Raw genomic sequence first — 27,206 nt, forward strand, 5'->3', positions numbered from 1 at the left:
CTTAACTCCATCTTTGTATGGATATCAATCTGTATGTAGATGTTTTGTCTCTGTCTCTTGGTCCCCAGTTCAAGGCCCATGCGTCCAGGTACTACCCTCTGCTGTGTGAGATCATGCAGATTGATCTTATCCCAGAACTGCGGTCCGTGCTGCGGAAGTTCTACCTACGCATCGGGATCGTGTTCCAGATCGCCCAGCTACCTGACACCTCCCAGCCGGAACAAGAACCAATGCCAGAACCAGGACTGGAAGTTGAGGTGGAGAGAGGGGAGGTGGCTGGAGAGGAAGCCCAGTGATGTTCCACTTGTAGCGGGCTGGCACCGAGACCTCTGGATAGGGAAGCCTGGAACTTGGAAGTCCTCCTCCCCTCTTGCCTTGGGTTTGTCCACAAACCCTTTAGGACTATGGTCTCCCATCCCCCAGGGTACTACAAGGGGTGCATCTGACCAGACTTCACCCCCTCTGGATTTGGCAGTTACCCAGAATCCCCCAGTACAGGAAACTGCCAGGGATCTCTACTGTGAACCTGACTGGTCATGTGACAGGAAATGCCCCCTCATTTCAGAGTAGGTTGAAGTTGCCCCTAGAAACTGATCGAAGGCCAGTTTTTGCATCCCCTTATGGTTAAGGTTAGAATATTGGGAGGTCAAGCTGATCTTAGATCCTATGAGCAACTTCTACCTGAAGCCCCTCATATCACTGGAAGAATGGCTTGGCATTGTGTGAAGATCTGATTCTCCAATTCTACTGACGACTGCAGAATAACTATGATTATACAATTGGCCTACCCACCTTTCTGACTCCGAAGAGTCAAATATATTTCAAAAAGGTACTGCTTCTTGACATGACTGTGTCCTTACAAGCTACTCTTGAGAATGAAATGGATACACATACATCATGCAATGCAAATGACGATTATTCAGTAATGTGAAATGTGACATTCTTACTCAATAATAATTCAGATATTTTCCAGGCTGCACCATTGATGGCTAACGTTAAAAACCAATAGCACTGTGGATTAAAAATTAACTACAGAAATGGCGCTTTGTAATGTAATCTCATAACACTGGATTTTATTTCCTTTTTTTCTGTATTCTGCTGCACTTGATCTCTTTATTGAAGATTTTTGCTTTTGTGATTATTTATTTTGACTGAACCATCTGTCCTGCAGTTTGTAATTGAATGACGACACGGCAGAAAGTTATAGGTAAATTATTCCATTTGATATGTTCTGAGACTTTAACTGATAGTCTATAACTGGGACTCCTCCTAAAACTGGAAAAAAAGGAGAGCAACTACAGGCCCGTTCAGGAGGTTCCAACGTTCAAGATAGAAATGTAGTGTGTAGATATGATTGTCATATACTACAAGGAATTATCAGCTCTATATACAACATTTCTATCTGCAATGCTTCTGAATAGGCCCCTGGTGTGAGCTGCTTCTGAATCACTGGTCTGTTTCCATGTTTCAAGTTAGTTTCCACTCTGTGTACAAATTTGAATAAATTCATAATATATTTAATATCCTTTTTCTTTTGTTTGGGGACATGCTGTATGTATAGAGTAAATGACGAATAATGTTAACTGTGGTTTAAAAGAAGACTTGTGAATGGGACGCATTCCTTGCTCACGGATGTAGAAAACAAAATGTATATGGTACAGCAATGTAAAGTTTTCTATGTTGAAAAAAGACTTCTGTACAACTTTCTGTACAAAACTGGTCATCATCCGACATTTTAATCAGGTTATAGGTCAATAAAGTTTTTGAACTTGATTTGTTCGGCCGTTTTGATTTGATTGGACTATATGGGTTGTTCCACCAATTCCATGCCTTTTTGAGAAGTGTGACTTGGTCCACCCCCCCCCCCCCCCCCCCCCAAAAAAAAATTCAACATTCTGTCAAAGAGCACATGTTAAACTTCATAAAAAAACAACTATTCCCATCTCAAGAGGTTAAATAAATTACTAATAAAGTAACAGGGTTGATGATTTAATCTTCAAACTCATCCTTGATGACTTTAAATGCGTGTGGTTGTATTGTTTTAAATTGTTAAATCTCTTAATCAGCCATAAATCCCTTCGTGACCAGGGGAATGGAAGCTTGTGTGCAACAGGGAGTGGCAATTGAATGCAAGAAAAAAAAAATAGGAACTTGCTAGGTAACAGGTTTGACCCACTCAGTCTTCCAACACAAAACACCAGAAAATTCTTTGACTAGATGTTCAATGTCACTTTTGACAACAATAGTTTCACCATATTAAAACTAGAGTTCAGTTCACATAACAGGGTGGACCTTAAAATGAGGGACAGATGTATGATGGTGAAAACTTGGGATTAAGTGGACTGAAATCTTCCTAGAAGTGAAATGGGGTTGACAGAGGGACATGTCCATATGCTGAATTGATTACAGAATTATTCAACCGTCCATGTGGTCTATATTAAAAAGGGCACTTCATTTAATATAACAGGCTTTTAAAATTCAATATTGGTTCACAATTTCTTATTAAAATATCAAAGGGACGCAAAAGACCCATATGAGTCTGAGTCTGCCTCACAAGGAACGGACTAAGCTTCAAGGACCAGCCTGGAAAAAAAGCTAGATTATTAAAATCATTTATTTTAAAAATCTGAATATTACTCTCTCTATATATATATATAAAATCACATCTTTACTTGATACATACAAAAATTTCAACATCAGATTCACATTTCACGTTTTAAATATACATTTATTTTGCCAAAGTACATTCAAAAGATTAGCAGACCAGACCAGAGCCTAGCCATCATCCACACCGTAGCCCTTCTGCAGTATCTCTGAGTGGTGCAGCTCAGGACCCAGTGCTGGAATTCTTCACTGTCTACTGGCTTCACTCTGAGCAAAGCAGACACTCACTGACGCTGCCCTGCTCCTCCTCACTACACGGAGCCATTGTAGCTGGAGTACCAGTCTCTTTAGCTATCATTCCACTCCTTGCCAAAGAGACTGGCCATTCGGCAATCTTCAAATATGAACATTATATCATCACTAATGAGCTCAAAGAGATCAGATGATTTGATCCTGATTTTCTAACCCTCACAGCTATCCTCCAGTCACAATGTTTAATGCAAATTAGACTGATTGGAAAACTTCATTCATACATGCGATTGGAAACATTGGGCTTTCTGACGTAATACATGTCATTGTAAACATACATTTGGCGCTGGGAGAACAGAGGATTTACGTTTATTTCATGTTTACCACCAGCCAATGTGATCGCGTCACACCAGAGAAGCTCTTGCCATTCAAACTTCCCCAGCAGTTCATTGTGAATGCTGTAGCCTATTTCATATCCAGCAAGCAAGAGCAAGGCACTTCTTTCCTCAAATATTTATTTATTATTTTGAGAAACACCCAAAAATATATTTTCTATTTCTCAAAATAAGTGACCAAACTATTGTATATTGCTACTGCTGGGACGTTGGGCTAGGCTACTGGTTCAAGAGCTATAAAAGGAATACAGAGGATGGAAAAGGGCCCAGTGGAGATGCCAGCTGAGAAGGGAATAGTGAAGACAGATGTGTAAATTTGAAATTAATCCACAGGCTGGGCTATTAATCCACCAATTTTAATTCTATATGGTGTCAAATTTGCACCCACCTCATGTTCCAGAACGTTGCCATGGAAAATATGAATGTTGTTTCCAACTACCAATCAGCAACTGCGCTGTAAATCCGGCTGCATATTGAACGTTGAGATTGCCCAAAAGGTCAGTCTCTTTGGCAATGACAAGGAGTGGCAAGGAGTGGAATGTTCGCTAGAGACTGGTACCCAGGCTAAAGCCGTTGTATACAGAGACTGAAATATCTCTGCTACTACCGCTCTCATCTCCATTAGGATGTCCCCTCTGGGGGCTTTATAGGTTCAAAATGGACACACAAGCTACATTAATAGTTTTTTCAGAGTAAAAAGCACAAACATGGATGTTTTTTTGCGCTCATCTGATCCCGAGACAGATATAGCCCATGTTAATTTTGTAAAATGAGAAATAGGGATCGACTGCATATAGAAAATACACCTCTTTGGCTTTGAAATTAAGGGCACAGACTTTAGTCAGAAGTAGTGCACTAGAAAGGGATCCTATGTGTAGATGAGGTCAACAGACCTAAAAAGGTCACAGGTCATCCATGGTAGGTGGAGGGCCCGTCCCCGTCCAGGATGTCTCTAGTAACCGGCCTCTCTCTCCGGTTCTGACCAGTCCCTAACCTCTTCAGCGGGTCCGATGTGCCAGGCCGCAGCCAGGGCTCCGTGGCAACCGTCTCCACAGACACACGCCTGTCCGGGTGGTATGGGGTGGACCGCAGCGAGAGGTGGTCCCCTTCATCAGCTGACAGCCCTCCTGGAGACCAGAGAGCCTTGTCATTCACACAGAAAGACACCTGATGGCCCAATCCTAACGTGAGATACCTAGATCTGCATTTATCATGTCATTTATTTTAGAAAGGAATCTACCAAAAAGCCTCTATTATGTTGCAACAGTGAATGATTTGCAGTTCTTGGTGCGTTAAGGATGAGGACAACCTTGTCCTCTCTACCTCTATTCAGTTATATATAAAGCGCAGGAGGCTGCTGAGGCGAGGACACTCATAATAATAGCTGGAATGGAGTGAATGAAATGTTATTAAAACACATGGAAACTGTGTATTTGACGTGTTCAATAGCATTGTATTCATTCTGTTCCAGCCATTACTATGAGTCCGCCCAATTAAGGTGCAACCGGCAGCCTGTGATCTATAGCCATGCCATCATAGAACGCTCTTCCACTAGAGGTATGACAGTGCCTCTCCTCTTTCTAAAGATCTAGTTTAACTATACTCTGTGAATAATTTTGCACGCCCAATTTTTCAGTTTTTGATTTGTTAAAAAAGTTTGAAATATCCAATAAATGTCGTTCCACTTCATGATTGTGTCCCACTTGTTGTTGATTCTTAACAAAAAAATACAGTTTTATATCTTTATGTTTGAAGCCTGAAATGTGGCAAAAGGTCGCAAAGTTCAAGGGGGCTGAATACTTTCGCAAGGCACTGTATATATATATATATACATATATATATATACACATATATATATACATACATACACAGTACCAGTCAAAAGTTGACACACCTACTCAATTTATTTTTACTATTTTCTACATTGTAAAATAATAGTGAAGACATCAAAACTATGAAGTAACACATATGGGATAATGAAGTAACCAAAAAAGTACTAAATAAATTTGACCAAGAAGGAGAGTGATGGAGTTCTGCATCAGATGACCTGGCCTCCACAATCACCTGACCTCAACCCAATTGAGATGGTTTGGGATGAGTTGCACCGCAGAGTGAAGGAAAAGCAGCCAACAAGTGCTCAACATAAGTGGGAACTCCTTCAAGACAAAATAAAAAAGCATTCCTCATGAAGCTGGTTGAGAGAATGCCAAGAAAGTACAAGCTGTCATCAAGGCAAATGGTAGCTACTTTGAAGAATGTTGTTTAACAGTTTTTTGGTTACTACATGATTCCATGTGTTATTTCATAGTTTATGTCTTCACTATTATTTTACAATGTAGAAAATAGTAAAAATAAAGAAAAACCCTGGAATGAGTAGGTGTGTCCAAATGTTTGACTTTTGTTGTCTCTTGGCGTCTTTCCAATATATATTTTTTTTTATTTGGGCTCCCGAGTGGTGCAGCGGTCTAAGGCACTGCGTCACTTCAGTCCCTGGTTCGAATCCAGGCTGCATCACATCCAGCCGTGATTAGGAGTCCCATATGGCGGCGCACAATTGGACCAGCGTAGCCAGGGTAGGCCGTCAGGGTAAATAAGAATTTGTTCTTAACTGACTTGCCTTGTTAAATAAAAGGTTAAATAATTACATATTTTTTAAATGTAGAATTGAATGTCCTTGTCAATAACTGTTCTGTACTTTAATGTAATAAAGTAAACCACAAAGACATGTGATGTCGCTCTCACCTGATCTCCAGTTGTGGTCGTTGAAGTCATCCAGTCTGCGGATGCGTCTCTGGTTGCGGTCCTTAACCCCCTCAATGTTCAGGCTGGCCACAGAGAATAGAGACTGGGCATCCGGTTGGCCCTCGTCATCCCTCTGACCACCGGGAGTCACCATGTCCTGGACCACAACATGGAAACATCACAACATCTCTGAGTACAGCAGGTTACTAAAGATGACGGGTTACTAAAGACTACAGAGAGAATATACACTTGTCCATGACACAAACTGTTCACATCCCTCTTGTTAGTGGAGAGAACATTTTGCAGGTCTTATGTCTTATGTCTTCATGCGATATCTGAGTGACTCAACAAAATCGATGGGCTAAAAAATGTTAGCTAACATGGGCTAGTTGATAAACTGGACATTTCTGCAATGACTGACATGAAGAGGAAAACTGCTGCTGGACTACCCAGCTTGGGTGAGTTGAAAGCCTGATCGTGTTCCTTCCCCCCATCAAATGTGTTTGTTCATCTCCCCTTATCTTCTCATTCTAAAACCTAGAAAAGAGGGACGGTTGTGTTTTATCTTCACTAGAATCCTTTCCCCAATGCCTGTGTCAAATGGTGGACATGAATGGACTCATTAAAGAGCTGTTGAAGTGGCACTAATTATGTGATGAGGGCTCTTTCTTTCACTCCTCTGGAATAGACTCTTACATCCTCAAAGTCTCTTCTCCTGGCAGGCCTCCTGCTCTCCCTCTCCTGGGCTAAGGGCTGTCTGGACTTCAGGTTAACCTGGGCTTGCGTTGGGGATGGGGACCCTGCGTCACCATTGGGGTAATCTGAGGACACGGCACAGTAACACATTTACAAACAAGCAAGGTTGGATGACTGAATTGCTATTACTCCCAAGTCTCTTTAAAATGAACCTGCTACAGCAGTGGTAAAACTATGAGGGCAATATTGGGGGGTTAACACTATAGCAGCTGCAGCACATTCCCTTCCTACCTTCCTCTCTCAGTCCGGTCTTGCTAAACCCACCATGCAGCTGGCACAGGCTCTCTGCCCTCTCGCAGGACTGGCACCAGCTGTGTGGGTGCCATTGGCTTCACATGTGCCGTGTTGGCACTGGCAGCTACCCAGATCGTGCCCAATGCCCCTCCCATCAATTGGCTGTGGTGTAGCGTGTGTGTGTTCATCCCATATCCACTTCATTGTAATACTGTACCCCAATGTATCACACTATTCATTTCTATCCAGTAAGCACATCCTCAGGAGAATATTTGTTCAGTCACTGACAACACCAGGCCACATCTCTAAAAAAAAACAGGCTGTATGCCCAGCAGGCTCACCAATAAAAGCGCTCTCTGACTCCAATAAAGAGACTCTCTGGTGGTCTTGGCCTGGCTTCTCCCTCTGACAGGATAGACACAGAATAACAGCCAGTCACACCTATAAAAATCTCAGTCTGGACAAAGTCAGACAGGAGTGGCCAGAGGAAGCTGGCTCAGATGTAACAAGAGAACAGTGAACTCACAGGATGATAACGAGGCTGTCGCTCCACATACGGCTCAAAGAAGTCTGTCAGGATGGGAGAGACACATTAAGAACAGTGTGTGTGTCTCTCTCTCTCTGTCTGTGCGTGCGAGACTGACCTGACTCTTCTCCTCTCCTCATGTTCCTGATCCTGCGTTGTTGCTCCCTGAGCAGAGCCTGCTGCTGGATGTCCAGACTGTGTTCATCAATGGGGGGGTCAGGGTACACATGATGCACCTCCTCACGAGATGCGCTGTCTATAAAACACACACACACACCTTGGTCCCTGCCTTCAGGATTACCACCTCCTCACCATGACACAGATGTCAGGCAGTGCAGCGGTGGTCATGTGTACGGATGCAGCACTAATGGTGGATGCAGATTAGCCTATCACAGTGGATTTCCTCCCACACCAGCCAATCAGAGGGACTCTCTCTGGCCAGTGTCCACTATGATGAGAGGCTAAGCTCTGTATTACAGTATAGGCTCAGCTGCGGCCAAGATTAAACTGATAGTCGACCTCTAACAGAAAACATCCTTTGTCCTCAACCCCTCCATCAGTCTACACTGAGTGTAAAAAACATTAGGAAGTTTAGGAGCTCTTTCCATGAGACTGACCAGGTGAATCCAGGTTAAAGCTATGACCCCTTATTGATGTCACTTGTTAAATCCACTTCAAATCAGTGTAGATGAAAGGGAGTAGACAGGTTAAAGAATGATTTTTAAACCTTGAGACAATTGAGACATGGATTGTGTATGTGTGCCATTCAGAGGGTGAATGGTAAGACAAAATATTTAAGTGCCTTTGAACGGGGTATGATAGTAGGTGCCAGGCGCACCGGTTTGAGTGTCAAGAACTGCAAAGCTGCTAGGTTTTCAACACTCAACAGTTTCCCATGTGTTTCAAGAATGGTTCACCCCCCCAGCCAACAAGCATAGAAGTCAGCATGGGCCAGCATGCCCTGACAAATCAAGGCTGTTCTGAGGGTAAAAGGGGGTGCAACTCAATAATATGAAGGTGTTCCTAATGTTTTGTACACTCGGTGTATACGCTGAGGCAGTGCCATGGTGACTCAGCTACTCCGCAGTCTAGACACTGAGCAGTGAGCTACAGATGGACTGTAAGGAACATAATTGTTGTGTCAAGACATGACAACCATACTTGAGCATGACTGTACCCCAACTTCTCCGCAAAGGGAGAGGAAGACATAGGCCGGCTCTGAGGTAGGCCTCTGGAGAGCTATAGTACTGGAGGCAAGAGATGTTCTGCTCACACACACACACACACACACACAACAGCAATGTGTTTCCACTCACTGGAGTATACACACACTGGCAGACTTGCCATTAGGCAGAGCCAGCAATTGCCTCAGGCCTCGAATCAAGGTGCCCCGTGAGCTGGGCATATATATTTTTTTATATACAAATAAGAAATCTACAATGCTCCACTTGAGGCATAAGAAATAATAAAAACAAATCCCCACCCAAATGTCTGTTTAAGCTAGAGATGTCTGTATTTTTGTCGACCTTCCGAATCTCAGGTGGAAGGTGGCCGACCTACAGAGGTGTTTGTCAGACCAGGAGACAGCATCCCGAAGATGCTCATGAAAACATCTGTAGCGAACACAATGGTGATCTCCGTGTTTCTCTCTGTCCCCCACAAGTGCCATGGGACTCGTCTGAAGGTACCGGGCTGAAAATTGAATCTATGTGAATAGGGCATTTCCATGTAAAAGGTATAAGGGTAATTCCACAGCAATAACAATTAACATTTTCCTGCGCTTTCTTATATCTATCAGATATAGGACAGACTTCAAAACATAATTCGTTTTGATATTATTTTTGACTGTTATTCAATGCGTTTCTATGGGCTAACAGCAATAAGGCCAAATTCAATGTTACATCAAATCATTTTTATACTACAGGGGTCCTAAAATTCCAAATTAAACAGCTAAATGATCCTTGGTATGACCATCTTAAAACAATTCCATATGTTAGCTTAATAGAAACCTAGCCCCAGGCCCTTAGACTCTAGGAGGATACAATACACATTTATTTAGTAAAAAGACTGCTGATAATATTACCATTGTCGTCAAGGCAGAGGACATGTATGTGTAGCCCATGTATCTGATGCTGTCTGGCTAAAAATATTATGGTATGTCATACTATTTTGGGCCAGACAGAATCAGATACATGGGCTACATATGGTAAAACAGCGGGTACTGTTTCGCTCGATAGGATGCTTTCTCTGGTGAGATAGTTTCAGTCACTTGCGAATTGAAGCAAAATTGGCAGGTGCATAGTGCACTGTTCGGATGCTGGAATTATTTTGGATGAATGTACAAAAGGTAACCTACATTTTGAATTGATTTGTTTGACAATCAGATGAAAACATCATGACTGGTTGTTGTCGTGGCACATTAAAAGGTAATACACTTGTACAGTTAAATTACATGTCTTTACTACAAATTCCATAAATCAAATCTGAGGAGGGATGGGGGCTCAGAATGGCCTCTACCGCCGGCATCCAAATCACAAAATCTGCCCCTGTATACATAATAAAGGCATACAATGTTGTCATCGCTCTGTAATGTACAGGCACACTAATGCACAGACCCTTCGCTAAGCCAGCCCCAGAATTTTGGCCAACCAATCACAGCGCTCCAATCGATAGCAACTGTCGTCCTCGGACAACTCATGTTTGAAGCACATGATAGCCATTGAGGGTATTACAAAAACTGAGAACGTCATCTAAAAACAAATGGTTTAAATGGCTAAATAATGTAACAGTGCACCAGTGGTACTTGCTACTGTGATTCCTGAAACGCAGAGCCTGTTGGAGTATTTTTAGATCCTGAAATGATACTTTTGTTACATTGTTTGCTAGCTCAGCTGGTTTGCTAGCTAGTTCTCAGTCTTATTGACCACCTAACATTGCTAACACTAGCTAGGTAGCTGGCAAGTTAATATACCTTGTTTTTTCTAAATGTACGCTAGCTAGCCATGTTATGAATAAAACCCTAATCTGCTGTCGACATCAGGATATGATTTGTGAGAGCACTAATTAGCGCCAAAGGGAGTTAGTAGCTTTGGCTTCATGCCAACAGTGCTTTCAGAACCTTCCAGTGGCTAGCCACACTACAACCTTCATTTGACCAGGTTCCCCTGAAGCAATTGTAATGACAGTCCACCACAACATACCAGAAAACCTCCTGATTAGCAAAGGGTAGGTAGTCTGTGTTCAACATTTTGAGATCATTGTGAGGGGATTTCACCAGTGGTTAGATGGGGGAATTGGGCCTCCGGTGGGAAGGTTGTCTGAGGTTGCAACAGTAACCGAGTGGGACGGAGGGGATCAATTGTTGTGGGGAAGGGTCAATTTTTGTTGTACACATAGATAGGGCTTGGGCTTGTCTAGCACCTACTTGGGAATGTTTGTGTGTCTCTACGTGTTCTCTAGACCCTCAAATAAACTCAGCACTGGGAATCCATTCAAAGGCAATTTCCTTTGATTCAGCCCTGTGTTCTCTCCCTCTGTGTTTATGCGTCCAAACTGTCCGTTACCGATGGATGGCTTTTAAGATGAGTCAACCAATGACCTCATGAGAGTAATGCCATAGCGTGGCGGAGAGGAGACGGAAAGGAGACTTGATGAGGGCTGCACATCCAGCCAAGCTAAACAGAATAGTTGAGCCATGATGCCAGGGTAGTTCAGTATGGTGTGTGTTTCATTTAGCTCCATCAACAGCCAACGGCATCATAGCAGAAGGATTCCTGACCATAAACAACAGGATTCCACAATGACAGTCACCTTGGCAACTAGAGAACACAGAATCCCTCAACAACAAAAAAGATCTTAGATTAAATTTACAGAACAGATGGGCAGCAGCAGGAATGAACTAAGCCTTGGCAATGGATCATAGAGTTTATCTTATAGGAAAAAAAATTGGGTATAGGCTTGTAATTGCATGGGATGTACAGTGCATTCGGAAAGTTCAGGCCCCTTGACTTTTTCCTTATTTTGCTATGTTGCAGCCTTATTCTAAAATGGATTAAATATGGTTTTCCCTCATCAATCTACACACAATATCCCATAATGACAAAGCAAAAACAGGTTTTATAAGTTTTTTGCAAATGTATTAAAAAAATATATATAAAAAAAATAAAAAAATGGGGAAATCACATTTACATAAGTATTCAGACCATTTCCTCAGTACTTTGTTGAAGCACCTTTGGCAGCGATTACAGCCTCGTGTCTTATTGGGTATGACGCTAAAAGCTTGGCACACCTGTATTTGGGGAGTTTCTCCCATTTTTTTCTGCAGATCCTCTCAAGCTCTGTCAAGTTAGATGGGGAGCATCACTGCACAGCTATTTTCAGGTCTCTTCAGAGATGTTCAATCAGGTTCAAGTCCGGGCTCTGGCTGAGCCACTCAAGGACATTCAGAGACTTGTCGCGAACCCACTTCTGCGTTGTCTTGGCTATGTGCTTAGGGTTGTTGTCCTGTTGGAAGGTGAATCTTCACCCCAGTCTGAGGTGCTGAACACTCTGGAGAAGGTATTCATCAAGGATCTCTCTGTACGTTGCTCCGTTCATCTTTCCCTCAATCCTGACTAGCCTCCCAGTCCCTGCCACTGAAAAACATCCCCACAGCATGATGCTGCTGCCACCACCATGCTTCACTGTAGGGATGGTGCCAGGTTTCCTCCAGATGTGACGCTTGGCATTCAGGCCAAAAGTTCACACTTGTTTTCATCAGACCATCAAATCTTGTTTCTCATGGTCTGAGTCCTTTAAGTGCCTTTTGGCAAACTCCAAGCGGGCTGTCATGTGCCTTTTACTAAGGAGTGGCTTCCGTCTGGCCACTCTACCATAAAGAGCTCTGGAGCAGGTTTTCGTCAAGGATCTCTGTACTTTGCTCCATTCATCTTTCGAGCCTAACTAGTCTCCCAGTCCCTGCCGCTGAAAAATATCCCCACAGCATGATGCTACCACCACTCTCCACCGTAGGGATGGTATTGGCCTGGTGATGAGCGGTGCCTGGTTTCCTCCAGACATGACGCTTGACATTCAGGCCAAATAGTTCAATCTAGGTTTCATCAAACCAGAGAATCTTGTTTCTCCTGGTCTGAGAGTCCTTTAGGTGCCTTTTGGCAAACTCCAAGCGGGCTGTCATGTGCCTTTTACTGAGGAGTGGCTTCCATCTGGCCACTCTACCATAAAGGCCTGATTGGTGGAATGCTGCAGGGATGGTTGTCCTTCTGGAAAGTTCTCCCATCTTCACAGAGGAACTATGGAGCTTTGTCACAGTGACCATCAGGTTCTTGGTCACCTCCTTGACCTTCTTTATTTTAACTATTTTCCACATTGTAGAATATTAGTGAAGACATCAAAACTATGAAATAACACGTGAAATCATGTAGTAACCCAAAAAGTGTTAAATAAAATCTAAATATATTTCATATTCTTCAAAGTAGTGCTTTGATGACAGCTTTGCACACTCTTGGCATTCTCTCAACCAGCTTCACCTGGAATGCTTTTCCAACAGTCTTGAAGGAGTTCCCACATATGCTGAGCACTTGTTGGCGGCTTTTCCTTTACTCTGCGGTCCAACTCCTCCCAAACCATCTCAATTGGGGTGAGTTTAGGAGATTATGGAGGACAGGTCATCTGATGCAGCAGTGAAGGGGTCTGAATACTTTCAAAATGCACTGTACGCTGTCAATTAACCTCTATATTTGATCTGGGGAGGGCATCAATAAGAGAATGAGAACTGAGAGGGAGAAGACACATGTCCAGTTATAGTATAAAGAGTGTGTCATTGACTTACCTCTGTATTTGAGCTGGTTGAACTCCCTGATGTTCTGCATGTTGACATGGGAATCTGCAGCAGCCGTTCCAGAGTTGGGTCTTCTGGACGACCCCTGGGCTCTGATGAGTGCCATCTCAAACACGTCCCCATGGGGGCGCCCTCTGCGCCTGGGCACAACACAGAATGGAACATCAACACGCCACAGTCGCCCCTATAAAATATGTATGTTTTGTTTGCAACCATACACTGATGAGCATACAGCTTACAGAACAAACAAGTACCTGGTAAATCAGTTTTTTCAATTAACATGGATTACAGTGTATTGTTCCAGGGATGAGTCAGAATAAAGCTATAGTACCTGGGCCTGTGGATGTTCGACACTTTCAAGTGTTTATTTCAGACCCGAAGCAGGCATGATGGGGTATTCAGCATAGGTTGCTTATACGACCTGAGGAAAGCCTTCTAACTGGCAGAGGCTCAAAGATGTATTCTCCAGTGCTCTTAAGGTGCACTAGTGTTTGAATACATGCAGCACTTTGAAGAGCCATGCGTGACCAGAGCAAAGTTCTGTTATTGAAGCCAAGGGCATTCACCATTCATGAAATGTTTGTTCCTCCTGAACATACCCTGGGCAATAAGGACAAGACTGTTCAAGGTAAATGGTTTATATTTGTCAACGTGACCTACTGTGGCCCTGGTGTTACTGTAAGGGGTGTGTCTATCCTGCCTACCTGGTGGAGATGGGTGTGTCTGTCTCCTCTCTGTCACTCTGCAGCAGCTGCCCCTCCAGCCGTCTCTGTTCGCTCCGCAGCTGCCTCCGCAGCGTGGACAACTCACTGATCACACCCTGCTGCTGGTCCTCTGGCAGGGAGATGGACAGGTAGAGACAGACAGAACGTGGAGAAAGGGAAATAAACATAGTTGAGAGAAGATATCAGTAAAGTCAGGTCTGTCAGTGGTCTATCGCAGTGCTAAGGCAAAAACCAAAACGCGCACACAGGGGGGGCCCCAGGAACGAGTTTGGGGAACCCTGCTCTTTCTAACCTGTGGCTCGGAGCTGGTTTCTCCTGGCAGGTACAGGTGGAGAGTGTGGTGCTGACAAGGAACGCTCCTGGGGACACAAGGAACAAGGAGAGTGAGTGTGTATGTGTGTGTCTCTGCAGGGGTTAGGGTTGAGCCAGGGTGTGGACATGAAGCCTCTGCCCAGGCTTTGCTGAAGCATCGTACAACGCCTGGATCGGTATTTTACGTATCAGCTTACAACATCATAGGTTATAGCAATCTGGTGCCTGACTGCACAGTCCATTAAGTGGCACACAACCATTGTTAATTGCATGCCATGTCTGAGCAGGCGAACGCGACCAGGGTTATGGCTAGGGTTAAGCCAGGGTGTGGATATGAAGCTAGGGTTAGAGTGACTAAGTTACTTACAGACAGGGCCCTAGAGGAGAGCTGGCTGACAGCAGAGGGAGGTCTGGGAGTGAGGTGCTGCTTCCCCAGTCTCTTCTGCAGGGCTGGGATAGGTGGTGACGGATCCCTCTGACTCTGCATAAAGGACATGGCACAACTCCCATTCAGACGGCTAACAACACCAAGTAGTTTCTACAGTATCCAGTCTCTTCTGAACATGTTACACACCTCTTCCTTTCGCGCATGTCTTTCCCTCTCAACCTGCTGTCTCAGGGTCTTGCTCTCACGCTCTTCCTCCTCCCTGCTCTTCCTGTCTGCCTCCTTACGGCGCTCCTCAGCCTGGCGGATCAGCTCTTCATTCTTGGCACTTTGCTAAAGCAGGGGAAAATACAGAATCCAGTTTCAATACTTGCATCCTTCAACCAATGTGGGTTCATGTATCTAATCAAAAATGATAACCTCCTCCCCACCTCAACCTCCTTCCGTTTTCTCCTCTGCTGCTCCTCCTCAAACTCCTGCTGGATAAGAACCCTCTGCTCTGCCAGCCTCTTCTCCTCCCTCTCCTCCTCCATCCTTTCACGGTCCCTCTCCTTCGCTTCCTTCCTCCTTTTCTCCTCGATCTGTCCATCACAAAACAAACAGCACTGTTCAACAGTCTGACCGTGGTCTGTGAGCACAGCCTGGATGGGCTCTTTTGAACGCCTATCAAGAACCTTTGTGGTTCTTGTTTGATCCATAGTATCCACAGATCAATAGCATGGTTCCATTATTACTCTTGTGGAGCCAGTGGAGGTGTTCTCCCTGTGTGTAGGCTGAGGGCTGTAGGGCCAGGTACCTGCTGCTTCAGGTAGTCTTTGTATGTGTCCTGATCCTGGAGTTGCTGTGGAGTAGGCTGATCACTGAACACGTTGCTACGGGCGAACTGGGACGTCTGGGCAAAGGAGAAACCTACAGGGACGGATGGAGAGGGGTGACTCATCAATTCACACACACATACATACAAAAGACCAGGACAGTGAAAACTGACATTTACAGAGTGCCTGTGAGAGTTGGGCTACCTGATATTCCCCTGGGGGTAAGTCCCCCTCCACCTCCAATCCTGCCTACAGAGCCCGGCGGCCATCTCCTGTCCCTGGACTCTGGGTTTACGTACACCTCCTTGTTGATCCTGTGCATTCTGTTCAGATCACCTGGAAACATGAAGGCATCGTTATCAGCTACAGAGAGACTTTCAATGTAGTGGTGACTCACAGCTTACGCTACAGTGCCTTCTCACACCAGGGCCAATGCAATGACAACAGAGATGTTGACAGAGAAATAACCTGGAGGCTTACATGCTGACCACAACGCCGGCGTTGTGTGCATTGCAAAATAAATGTACACATACATGTTATTCAATCATTGCACCCACACTGCTTGCGCGTGTCAATGAACTTGGTTCTATTTGTGACGCTTGACGTGCTGCAAGTCCGGCCTCTCCCATCTCCTCATTGGTTTTTAGGAGCATATATCCATGTGGGTGATTGAAAGATGAACTGAGGTCCACCATCCAGTCCAGTCGGTGGTGGTAATGCACCTTAGTTGGTTGCCAACCCCCATATAAAGTCCAAAGAAGAAGAAGAAGCCTGAAGGAGGAGAGATTACTAGAAACAAACTCGGTTTACCGTTTTATCCTTGGATTAATTGTCAGAGTAGAGGACCTTGTGCATTTCAGGCTTAAATAACAACCCAACGTTTATATACCAGGACAAATTAGCCAGCAACAGCAAGCTAGCTATCTAAATTGCCATAAATGTGTAATGCTTTTTGACCTGTCCCCAAATTAATACAGTTGGTTCAGAGTTTGTTTGGATATTTCAACCTGCATATCCTGGTTCGCATCTGGTGTGGGTGGACAAAATCAACACACGCGCGATGGAGCGGTGTGGTCAGCATGCTAGACTAAATCAAGTGACTGAAAACTAAAGGTTTCATAGACAAATTCAGAGAAGTTATAATTTTGGTTTTTACAGTTGCTACGTATGTGAATAAACCTAAATCTAACGGTAGACAGAGCAACTAAAGAGGACTAACGACTATGATAAACTCAGCAAAAAAAGAAACATCCCCTTTTCAGGACCCTGTCTTTCAAAAGATAATTCGTAAAAATCTAAATAACTTCACAGATCTTCATTGTAAAGAGTTTAAACACTGTTTCCCATGCTTGTTCAATGAACCATAAACAATTAAGACACTAACAGCTTACAGACGGTAGGCGATTAAAGTCACAGTTATGAAAACTTAGGACACTAAAGAGGCCTTTCTACACCAAAAGAAAGATGCCTAGGGTCCCTGCTCATCTGTGTGAACGTGCCTTAGGCATGCTGCAAGGAGGCATGAGGACTGCAGATGTGGCCAATCCAATAAATTGCAATGTCCATACTGTGAGACGCCTAAGTCAGCGCTACAGGGACACAGGACAGACAGTTGATCGTCCTCGCAGTGGCAGACCACGTGTAACACCTGCACAGGATCGGTACATCCGAACATCACACCTGCGGGACAGGTACAGGATGGCAACAACAACTGCCCGTGTTACACCAGGAACGCACAATCCCTCCATCAGTGCTCAGACTGTCCGCAATAGGCTGAGAGAGGCTGGACTGAGGGCTTGTAGGCCTGTTGTAAGGCAGGTCCTCACCAGATATCACCGGCAACGTCACCTATGGGCACAAACCCACCGTCGCTGGACCAGACAGGACTGGCAAACGGTGCCCTTCACTGACGTGTCGTGGTTTTGTCTCACCAGGGGGGATGGTCGGATTCGCGTTTATTGTCGAAGGAATGAGCATTACACCGAGGCCTGTACTCTGGAGTGGGATCGATTTGGAGGTGGAGGGTCCGTCATGGTCTGGGGGCGGTGCGTCACAGCGTCATCGGAATGAGCTTGTTGTCATTGCAGGCAATCTCAACGCTGTGAGTAACAGGGAAGACATCCCTGGTGGTACCCTTCCTGCAGGCTCATCCTGATATGACCCTCCAGCATGACAATGCCACCAGCCATACTGCTCTTTCTGTCCGTGATTTCCTGCAAGACAGGGATGTTAGTGTTCTGCCATGACCAGCGAAGAGCCCGGGATCTCAATCCCATTGACGGTGAGGGCTAGGGCCATTCCCCCCTGAAATGTCCAGGAACTTGCAGATGCCGTGGTGGAAGAGTGGAGAAACATCTCACAGCAAGAACTGGCAAATCTGGTGCAGTCCATGAGGAGGAGATGCACTGCAGTACTTAATGCAGCTGGTGGCCACACCAGATACTAACTGTTACTTTTGATTTTGACCCCCCCACTTTGTTCAGGGACACACTATTCCATTTATGTTAGTCACATATCTGTGGAACTTGTTCAGTTTTTGTCTCAGTTGTTGAATCTTGTTATGTTCATACAAATATTTATTTACACATGTTAAGTTTGCTGAAAATAAACGCAGTTGACAGTGAGGACGTTTATTTTTTTGCTGAGTTTATATAAAATAAAAAGGTGACGTACTGATGAGATTTCCCCTGTCGTCTTTGATAGGGGCCCCTCCTCCCCCCTTCCCCCAGGGATCATAGGCCTTCATCTCAGCCTCGATCTTGGCATCATAGCGATCCCTTTTCTCCCTCTCCTGTCTTTTTCGCTCCTCTCCTTCCTGGATCTGTGGCCAGAGGGGGGGAAGATGCCATCAAGTACTCATCATTAAATTTAATTTTAAAAAAATGTCTGAGTTAATTTGAGAGATAAGAAAAAGTAAATCTATTCAATCTGAGCTCTACAGTATGTAGGAAATGAAACGTGTTCCTCTTTTCTACTGCCCTTGTGGTATTCCTGCTGTATTCCCTTTACCTTGGAAAAGTGCTGACTCCACTCTCGCCTGATCTCTTCCTGTCAAAATATTGCAGTCTGTCACTAATCTGAATCATTGGTTTCCTGTTCCTCTGGCATCAGCAGAGGGAAACAAAACAGTCTGACGCCGCTAGCTAGCAGAGTTAGCATCTCACTAAGCCGCCCTCCACCTTCACTCTCACAGGGTCATGTTCAGTAGCGCACAACACAGCAAAACATTTGGATATTTTCCCAAATATGCAGTTATTGGTCCACATAATAATGCTGTGATGACTAAGAAACTGGATCAATATTTAATGGTTTATTCTTCACTAAAACTGGACTTAGTCAATCTTGGCCAGTTGTGAGTCCACAGAGATGGCCAGCAGAGAGAGAGAATGGGTGAAGGACAGAGAGGGAGTCAGTAAGGTGAGGTAGGGGTAAGAGGACACTTTCCTCTCAGTCTTTTATCACACTAATGAGAGTACGGCTAACACACCCCTCCATCACTCTTACCCTGTCTCCATAACACAGCTGGGGAGAAATTGAAGCCCAGACACAGCCCTTAGCCATGGTATATTAGCAAAATATCACAAACCCCAGAGGTGTCTTATTGATATTATAAACTGGTTACCTGCGTAATTAGAGCAGTAAAAAGAAATGTTTTGTCATACCCGTCGTATACGGTCTGATATACCACGGCTTTCAGCCAAATCAGCAAACAGGGCTCGAACCACCCACTTTATAATGTATCATAATGTCCTGTGATATTGTTTATGTCAATGGGATTTTCCTTTGTTTAAACAATGTTTAAATACATTTTACAATGTGTAGCCTACCTGTTGTCTCAGTGCTTCCTTGTAGTTCAACACACTCTCCTTGGACTGCTTGGGCCTCTCTCCTATCGCCCCAACACCCCGCCCAGCTCCAGGGAGGGCCACAGCATGCTGATAGGCTCCTCTGGAGAAAGACATTCAAACATTATGGGTAACCATATCAACACAATACCCCTAGTTGTGAGAGACATATAGCCTACACACAGCTCTCAATGCTTGCTTAGGGTGCCCTCTTCTGTTTCTTTAAATAACTCAAACCTGAAGTTGTGTTACTTAGCAATGAGCTGTATGAAAACAAATTTGTGTGATTGTGTGTGAGTGGGTGACTTGTGTCCAGGTCTCCAGACAATGTGGAAAGGTATGGAATTCCTGTACTAAGGACACCCACCGGGCCCCTTGATGTCCAGGTGGAGGAATCATTCCTGGAGGCAGATTTGGGAAGACCATGGGCTGCCCTCCACCTCCTTGAGGTCCATCTAAAGGGAAAGATAGGAGAACACTATATCAGTTGGATATCAAATCAACACACACACCAAAAAAAGTGTCCAAAACATTGTCAGACCTTTACTGGATTAATGAATGCAGCTACAACAGGTGTTCTCAAGCTAAGTTAGTAGATTGTCATGTTTTGGCACAGAACAGCAGCACTCACGTCTTTGCCCGGCACACACACATCACTGGATCAGAGGAGGCTGGTGAGGGGAGGACGGCTTATAATAATTAATGGAATGGTACCAAGCACATGTGTTTGAGACCATTCCATTCATTCCTTTCCAGTCTTACTATGAACCTGTCCTCCCCATTTAAAGTACAACCAGCCACCACTGCCCTGGCTGGATACCTTCCCATTTGATCAAGTATAGTGAGTATTGTCTATTGAACAATAGGAGGCATTTCTCCAGAAGTGGAGCATATTGGATGCAGTTGCTCACATACATCTGGACTGGGAGTCTGTGGAACTCATTTCCAATAAGCTGCCTGTCCATGAGCTGTATAAATCATGAGTGGGTCATATGAGCGTTACAGTGCCAAGCCCTGTTGGCCCATGATCTGGTGACATAGTGGCTTCATAATAAAATGGTAATGACCCTCCATGGAGAGTCTCGGGGGGTTTATTTAAGGCTTGGTGGATTACTCATCGCAGACAATGGAGTCACCATATATTACCAAGAGATTTCACTGACAGTGAATCACAATTGTCTGTAATAAATCTGTCTAATTTTAAGGATAGCCAGATCCTAAAACTCCTAAACTTTTCCCCAGTTGTTAACTGAGATACTAACAGTAGAGCAGATTTTTGTCCAGGGGATTCCTTGCTCCATAGTAGTAATAGGCCTCATCATACGGAGTCCTGTAGGCATCAGTTAGAGTGGGCGGCAATGGAGGAGGTAAGCTAGCAATTCTGGAAAAAGCAACACACACACACACAATTTTAGTATACACATTCAAAAAACACAACAACAACTGACCAAGTAAAGATTGACTTTTGTTACCCCATCTTGTTTCACTGTACCTTGGGGCAACTATCTCTCCCAGGGTACTAGAGAGGCTCCTGTGGAAGTCTTCATTGAGAGGGGCACCCCCAGGCACCCCCATGCCTGCCCCTAATCTCGCTCCAGCCCCCATCTCTAACCGCGGCCCCCCTGCCCCTGTTAGTTGGCCCAGGATGTTAGTGTAGTCCATTGGAGGGGAGGGGAAGGCAACACGGGGCCTACCAGGGGGACCTCTCTCCTCTGTGCCCGCCTCGGGCATCTCCTGGCAGGGCCTAGGGCTAGAGTTGGTCCCCAGGGCGTCCAGGCCTACTCCGGGTCTATAGGGGATGTCACGTCTACGGCCCTCATATTCGCGGTTCACCGCCCCAAACTGCATAATGCGGTCAGGCTGGGAGTACACGTGGAAAGAGACTATGTGACTCATGTGGGCAAAAATGATGGAACACTTGAATACATCAGAGTGAAAGTTTAGTCACCATCTATGGTAAAGTACAAAGTAATTCAGGGGCAGAAATATATTAATCGATTATCAGTGTAATTGATTTAGAGCGATGTGAAATGTGCTGATCATGCCATTGTTGTGAGAAGGGCTACTTTCCAAAAGACTTGACAAGCTAGTCAGACATGATGCTAAGTCTTTTCTGAAAACATAAAAACCCAAGTCAAAACAGTCACTGGAAATGAGTGAACAAACAAACATCTTGTTATGACATATTTGTTTGTTTCTCCAGAGCTTGAAATTCATGATTTACATTCTGGCAAAATGTAAGAGTACACATCATTACAACATTGTTACCACCACAGCATATTTGTTAAGTCATGACCTTACATTCTCTTTCATATGGTTAACCATACTTTCATAACCCAAATGTCATACAGTATGCATTTCAAGGACAATACTGTACCTCAAAAAATATTAAACCCTTTTACCTGTTTCTCTGGGTCAATCGCCCCAGTGGCAGCAACCCTCAGCTCAAGATCCTTCTCCCTAAAAAAATCACATTTTGAAACAATTTTTAAACACTATTCACTGACATTCACGGTTTATAACCCAACATAGGGCCCTGGTCATATCTAACAACCAACTTGACCCATACTGGTGTGAAAGATACCATGAAATCTCCCCGTGTTAAACTCACTTCTTTTTGTTCCTCTGCCCCTCAGCCATCTGTTCCAGCAGCTCCTGTCTGTAGCGGTCCTTCCGCCTCTGTGTGGCCACATCCCCCTCTGTTTCCCCTGAGAAAAATCCCAACACACAACAAATAGCCGTTCAACTTAACAAGCGTGTGTTAGAGCAGGGATGGGTAAACTGTTTGGCTCGAGGGCCACATCGGGATTTCAAAATTCAACGGAGGGCCGCAGAGATTTCTTTTGGACTGATTTGTTTGTCAAAATCTTATAATTATAATTTGTAAGTTTTAGATGTTCAAGTTTGGTATGGAGTATTTTTTGGTACCCAAAATAATAATTCACCCCCCCCAAAAAATGATCCAGCAGCCGTAGTTTTCCCACCCGTGTTACAGCTAATGGCGTTTCACATTTATGTTAATTAAATGAACTTTAAATGTCCCAGACACACAGTACTGCTTTATACAAAATACAAATTGTACATTACACATTCAACATAATACATACATTACAGGTTACCCATCATTCACATTACGCACTTCTCATATGGCCACATACATAACACATCTAATGTTATTAGTTACAGCTACCGGTATATAGATATAGCCTACCTGTATCTAAAGATCAGACCTGAACACACACATGCATTAAATGAGTGTCTCCTACCGATCATGAGTCCAGTGAAAAACTGGGCCTTGTCCTTGTGGGCTGCAGACCTAGATCTCTCGGCAGTCTTCATGGCCGCTGGCATCACAGCACTGGAGAACAGTTACACCGTTACATAGACAGACAGTAGCTAGGTAAACGTCTGCAGCTCAGTTCACCCAATCAATGAACCACCTCATAAAATACATGGCCTAGCCAAGCAGTACTGCTCGCAGCCCCACCCAAGTCAACCCGCACCACCACCAGCACCTCACACACTACCACAACAGGTCTGACTGCAGTCTTCTCTTTACCCAGTGACCCAGACACTAAAGAGTAAAGACCCATCACAGTCAAATCAATGCAGCTCCCCTGATGGAATTGAAGTGTGTCTGCCTGGGGCTAAAACCCAAACCTCAATGAGGGAATGCTCTCTTACACAGCTTATTGAACAGTGGTTATATTTAGAAGGACAGAAATGGCATGACAATCAAATGCAATGGAAGAACAAAATATTTTACACAGGAATGCAATAAATAAACAAGCCTGGGAGTCGGGACTAAAGATAAATCTTGTACATTACAGTTCTGCTTCCTTTGTGGTCTTCCTCAACAATCAATACAGGAACAGATCGATAGAGAGGTTTTATACACGTGATGGCCAACTCTGCTAAAGTGATTACCTTAGTGGCCATTTAATACATTTGCCCTCAATTTTAGTTAAGGAAACTGATCTAATGAGTTTAATTCCAGTGGGTCACTCAGTACTTGGGTTTTGGTGTCACCGACTGGGACTTTCTGATCCGGTCTCTGAAGTTCTCTTCATGGACAACAGGCGGCTCCACCTCCCTCCTCTCCCGCAGAACTCTGCCATAGAAAGAAAATACTCTGTTAAAATGCCCGTTTTTAATCTCAATATCAAATCCTTTCTAGATAACAATTAAATACCTTACTGTGATTATTTTCAATTAAAATTGTCAAAAAGAAAGAAAAATTGCTTCTTAGCAAAGATCAATTTCTCAAGGAAGAACTTTGCTAGGACTTTCTGGGAGGGGTCTGAGTGTGGAGGAGAAACCTGAAAATGAGCTGCTATTGGCAGAGAAGTTTGGAATCCTCTTTCTTATCAGTCTCTTAACTAATTTACCGCCTGGTGTTGCCACCAGGCAGGCCAAAACAGGCTGAAAATTCAAGTGGTCTTTTCAAACTGCTAATACACTAAGTGCATTATCATAATTTTCACAATATTATTCCAACCACAGTGTAGGAATATATATATATATACACACATATATATGAAACACAGAAAGATCATGTTTTTGACTGCACTGGGCCTTTAAACAGGAAGATTACAATGATCGCTATATATTTACAGTGTACAGAACATTTAGAACACCTTCTTGAGATGCGCTCCCCCCAATGCTTCCTTCCAACAGTTGTGTCAAGTTGGCTGGATCTCTTTTGGGTGGTGGACCATTTTTGAGACACAAGGAAACGGTTGAGCGTGAAAAACCCAGCAGCATTACAGTTCTTGACACAAACCAATGCACTTAAATCTTTGGTCTTTCCCATTCACCCTCTGAATGGCACACATACACAATCCATGTCTCAATTGTCTCAAGGCTTAAAATCATTGTTTAGCCGGTCTCCTCCCCTTCATCTACACTGATTAAAGTGGATTTAACATGTGACATCAATAAAGGATCATTGCTTTCACCTGGATCCACCAGGTCAGTCTGTCATGGAAAGAGCAGGTGTAATAATGTTTTGTACACTCAGTGTATTTCTTTACAGCGGCAGGTAGTTTGCCGACAGAAAAAAAAACATAGCTTATAGATGGGGTAGTTCTGGATCTGATCAACTCTCCTGTGAAGCACCTGTCAGGGCTGTGATGAACTATTCTCCTCTCTCTTCTCCCAGTGTACTCTGGCTCTCGGCTCCGCCTGGATCTCCCCCTCTCCAAGAACTCAAACTCCTCTTCTTCCTCCTCAGAGTTGTACTCATCCCTGTGCCTGCTTCTCCTCCTGGGCCTCCTTCTCTCCCAGCGCTCCAGGGACTCCTCTGGTCTGTGGTGCTCCCAGTGCCTCTGCCCTCGTGGGGCCTGACCCTCTGTCCCTGTCCCCCTGTCGGTTAGGGTGGCAGCGTTCCTCCTGGATGGGAGTCGCTCCCAAGGCTGGCCTCCATGGTTAAGCTGGGTGTTATGCTGGGCCTCTGGTATGGCTGGGGGAGAATAAAGTACAGTTGGACTCACAGTCTCCGGGGCCTGCACCTGTGAATCAGGAAAGAGATATGTTAAATGATCAAAATGTGGCAACATGCTGTAGGATCTTAGTCAAATGTAGCCAATAAACAGGAGACTCAAACATAAACTTATTAAAAACACATTGAATAGGTAGAGATATTTTCATAAAAAACACATACATCTTATTCTAGGTATGCATAATCTATTGTTACCTGAGAGGCATTTGAAAGTAGTCTCCTTATTTGCCCTGACTGTCCATTAAGGAAGAGGTTGTATTCCTTGTTTCTTTCATCTCTTAATTTGTCCTGGAGAAAGACAACACAAACTTGCCCATCTTCAAATCACAAGCCATTCAGTTGTTTAAAAAAAATATCAATTGAACAATATTTTATTTTGCTTTATTTTACCAGGTAAACCTGATGCTAAGTTAGCTACAGCATGCCAGCATACACAAGTGTCAACTAAAGTAGTTGCTGTGGGACACCAAATCTTATCTTGCACAATCAACATTGGAAAACAAATGTCAACTATTGTACTATATCACTCCTTAAGTCATTCTAAGGTAAAAGGGCCTCTCGGTGCAATGAAAGAGGGCTTGGTCGGTATGTTTGCCAGGTCGCCATGGCCAGGCTTTCTGTTTACTCCCACTAAAATATGTCCCACACACACACACCCACCCACCCAACCACCCACACACACACAGAGTAAATGGCTACCTTGGCAAATCTCCTCTCACCGATGGGTAAGGAGAGGCCTTGAGCCTGTGGGCCGGGTTCACCAGCATGCAGATCCTTTTTCTAAAGTTAGAGATTGGAAGGGTCAGTGTGACACGGGGAATAACAAAAGGGGGACAACGATCTGCTTTAATACACTGTCCTGTAACGATGGATCCAACCCAAACTCTGTTCTTCAAAGGAAATTCCATTTTAAAGGCTACTTTCAATAACACCTCAGCTGATGTGATGTGGACAGTTAGAGAAGGGGATTCCCTACCTTTCTTCCCTCGCCAGTAAATTCCTGCAAGTTTTTGTGAGAACTAAGAAAATGCAGTTAGAAACTTACGGTTATTTTTGTTATACCCATCATGGTACCTTAGTAAGGAACAGTATAATAGATTGTGTTCTAAACATAACTACAGCTAACCTGAGCCATATATCGTCTGTAGTCCAAACGAAGCTCTTGCTTGAGTTTTTGCTTCTTCTGCTCATATTCTGCTCCCAACTGCAAACTTAATCCTGAGCTCTCCTCTGGAAAAAAAAATCTGACTTTAATCATTAATAAGTGCTGCATATCACTAGCAATTCCACAGACACACAACAAACCACACCTTGCCCCATGACAATTCAAATCAAATCAAACTTTATTTGTCACATTCCTGACGATGGTGGTGGTCATAGAACCATAGGCCACACTGTACCTCTGCCAGGGTTTGGATGTCCTCTTTGAGTTGATGCCCAGTCAAATGGAGCAGCGTTCTCCTTTACAGAGTTTACATTGTCTGACTTTGTCTGTTGCAGTGGAAAAATAAAGATAATATTGGCCATTTACTTCAATCATTTATGTAATCAAATCACTGACAACATTTGAGGAAAGATTTTAACATGAAACTAACATTTGGCCAAACATTTGGAGTTTGCTGACCATTACTCATTATTACATTGGCACAATTACACACCTTGATTGTCATGTAAGGTGGTTCCTCCTCTTCCAAACATGCCCTCTCTTTAGCCACTTTGGCTGTATGCTCCTCCAAAAAACGATCTAGGTTATCCATTTCTGCATAAAATACAAATACATGCTCGAAATTAGGAAAAAGCTAGGATAGAGCATCTATATTTCCGTTGTTAGGCAACCAGGATACACAAAGCTAATTGGCTAACGTTAGCTAATTTGAATTACAGTCCTTGCGAAAGTTGTTCCAAAACTATTTTTTTTCTTCTTCATGCAACACGTTTAGGGAAATATTAACCCAAACCAACATGGTACCTTACCGCATGAACAATCTTTGTGACAAACAATGAATGATGAAGTGCGCTATCTGAATGAATGACCATCAAGTGGTTTCGTCAGTTCAGCAGGGTCGCGAGACTTCGCACCGCCACAAGAACTTCAATACGTTTCTTTATCAGGTTGTTTTTAAGAATCGAAAATTGTGCTTCACCACTCTAACAATAGTAACACATTGACATTATTTGGCTTTCAAATCTAAATTAAATGTACTAATTACTTTGTTTCCAAATAACAAATTAGTAAAAAGCGTCTGCATTTCAAACATTCCCCAGAAGATGTCAGTATT

General features: G+C 43.9%; 2 protein-coding genes across 8 annotated transcripts in view; one reads left to right on the plus strand and one right to left on the minus strand.

The window, feature by feature from the left end:
- Positions 1-1,773, plus strand: part of LOC110535318 (brefeldin A-inhibited guanine nucleotide-exchange protein 1) — a 96,640-nt gene extending 94,867 nt beyond the window's left edge. For all 4 annotated transcript variants that reach the window (XM_036934957.1, XM_036934958.1, XM_036934959.1 and 1 more), the window contains one exon: positions 69-1,773. In XM_036934957.1, coding sequence (XP_036790852.1) covers positions 69-296 — 228 coding nt within the window. In that variant the 3' untranslated portion in view covers positions 297-1,773. The remainder of the gene's footprint in view (positions 1-68) is intronic.
- A 120-nt stretch (positions 1,774-1,893) lies between these two features.
- LOC110535319 (centrosome and spindle pole-associated protein 1) lies at positions 1,894-27,201 on the minus strand. Of its 4 annotated transcripts, XM_036934961.1 has the most exons (31): positions 26,902-27,201; positions 26,586-26,686; positions 26,328-26,418; positions 26,054-26,157; positions 25,627-25,707; positions 25,123-25,215; positions 24,546-24,937; positions 23,440-23,538; positions 22,694-22,785; positions 22,039-22,135; positions 21,830-21,887; positions 20,920-21,287; positions 20,690-20,808; positions 19,795-19,882; positions 19,410-19,530; positions 18,592-18,630; positions 18,256-18,403; positions 15,787-15,918; positions 15,564-15,676; positions 15,199-15,348; positions 14,957-15,100; positions 14,750-14,863; positions 14,363-14,429; positions 14,050-14,179; positions 13,337-13,485; positions 7,625-7,762; positions 7,507-7,550; positions 7,322-7,385; positions 6,687-6,811; positions 5,991-6,147; positions 1,895-4,375 (listed from the first exon to the last, which is right to left on the minus strand). In XM_036934961.1, exons 2-31 carry the CDS (start codon positions 26,682-26,684, stop codon positions 4,158-4,160), a joined length of 3,834 nt encoding a protein of 1,277 aa, XP_036790856.1. In that variant the 5' UTR covers positions 26,685-26,686; positions 26,902-27,201; the 3' UTR covers positions 1,895-4,157. The 4 variants fall into 4 exon arrangements, with proteins under 4 accessions (XP_036790857.1, XP_036790858.1, XP_036790856.1 ...); XM_021620242.2 differs by lacking the exon at positions 18,592-18,630; XM_036934962.1 differs by lacking the exons at positions 7,322-7,385; positions 7,507-7,550 and having other exon boundaries at positions 1,894-4,375.
- Between the last annotated feature and the right edge of the window lie 5 nt (positions 27,202-27,206).

Source organism: Oncorhynchus mykiss, chromosome 11 (assembly GCF_013265735.2).
Source record: "Oncorhynchus mykiss isolate Arlee chromosome 11, USDA_OmykA_1.1, whole genome shotgun sequence".
In the NCBI taxonomy this organism is placed as follows: Eukaryota; Metazoa; Chordata; class Actinopteri; order Salmoniformes; family Salmonidae; genus Oncorhynchus; species Oncorhynchus mykiss.

Excerpts from the sequence above, each read along its gene's own strand:
- LOC110535319 (XM_036934961.1), bottom strand. The coding sequence starts at position 26,684 with ATGGATAACCTAGATCGTTTTTTGGAGGAGCATACAGCCAAAGTGGCT. Across the intron at positions 26,158-26,327 it reads ACATCCAAACCCTGGCAGAG|AGGAGAGCTCAGGATTAAGT; the intron begins GTACAGTGTGGC and ends TTTTTTTTCCAG. Across the intron at positions 7,551-7,624 it reads GAGGAGAGGAGAAGAGTCAG|ACTTCTTTGAGCCGTATGTG; the intron begins GTCAGTCTCGCA and ends CCATCCTGACAG.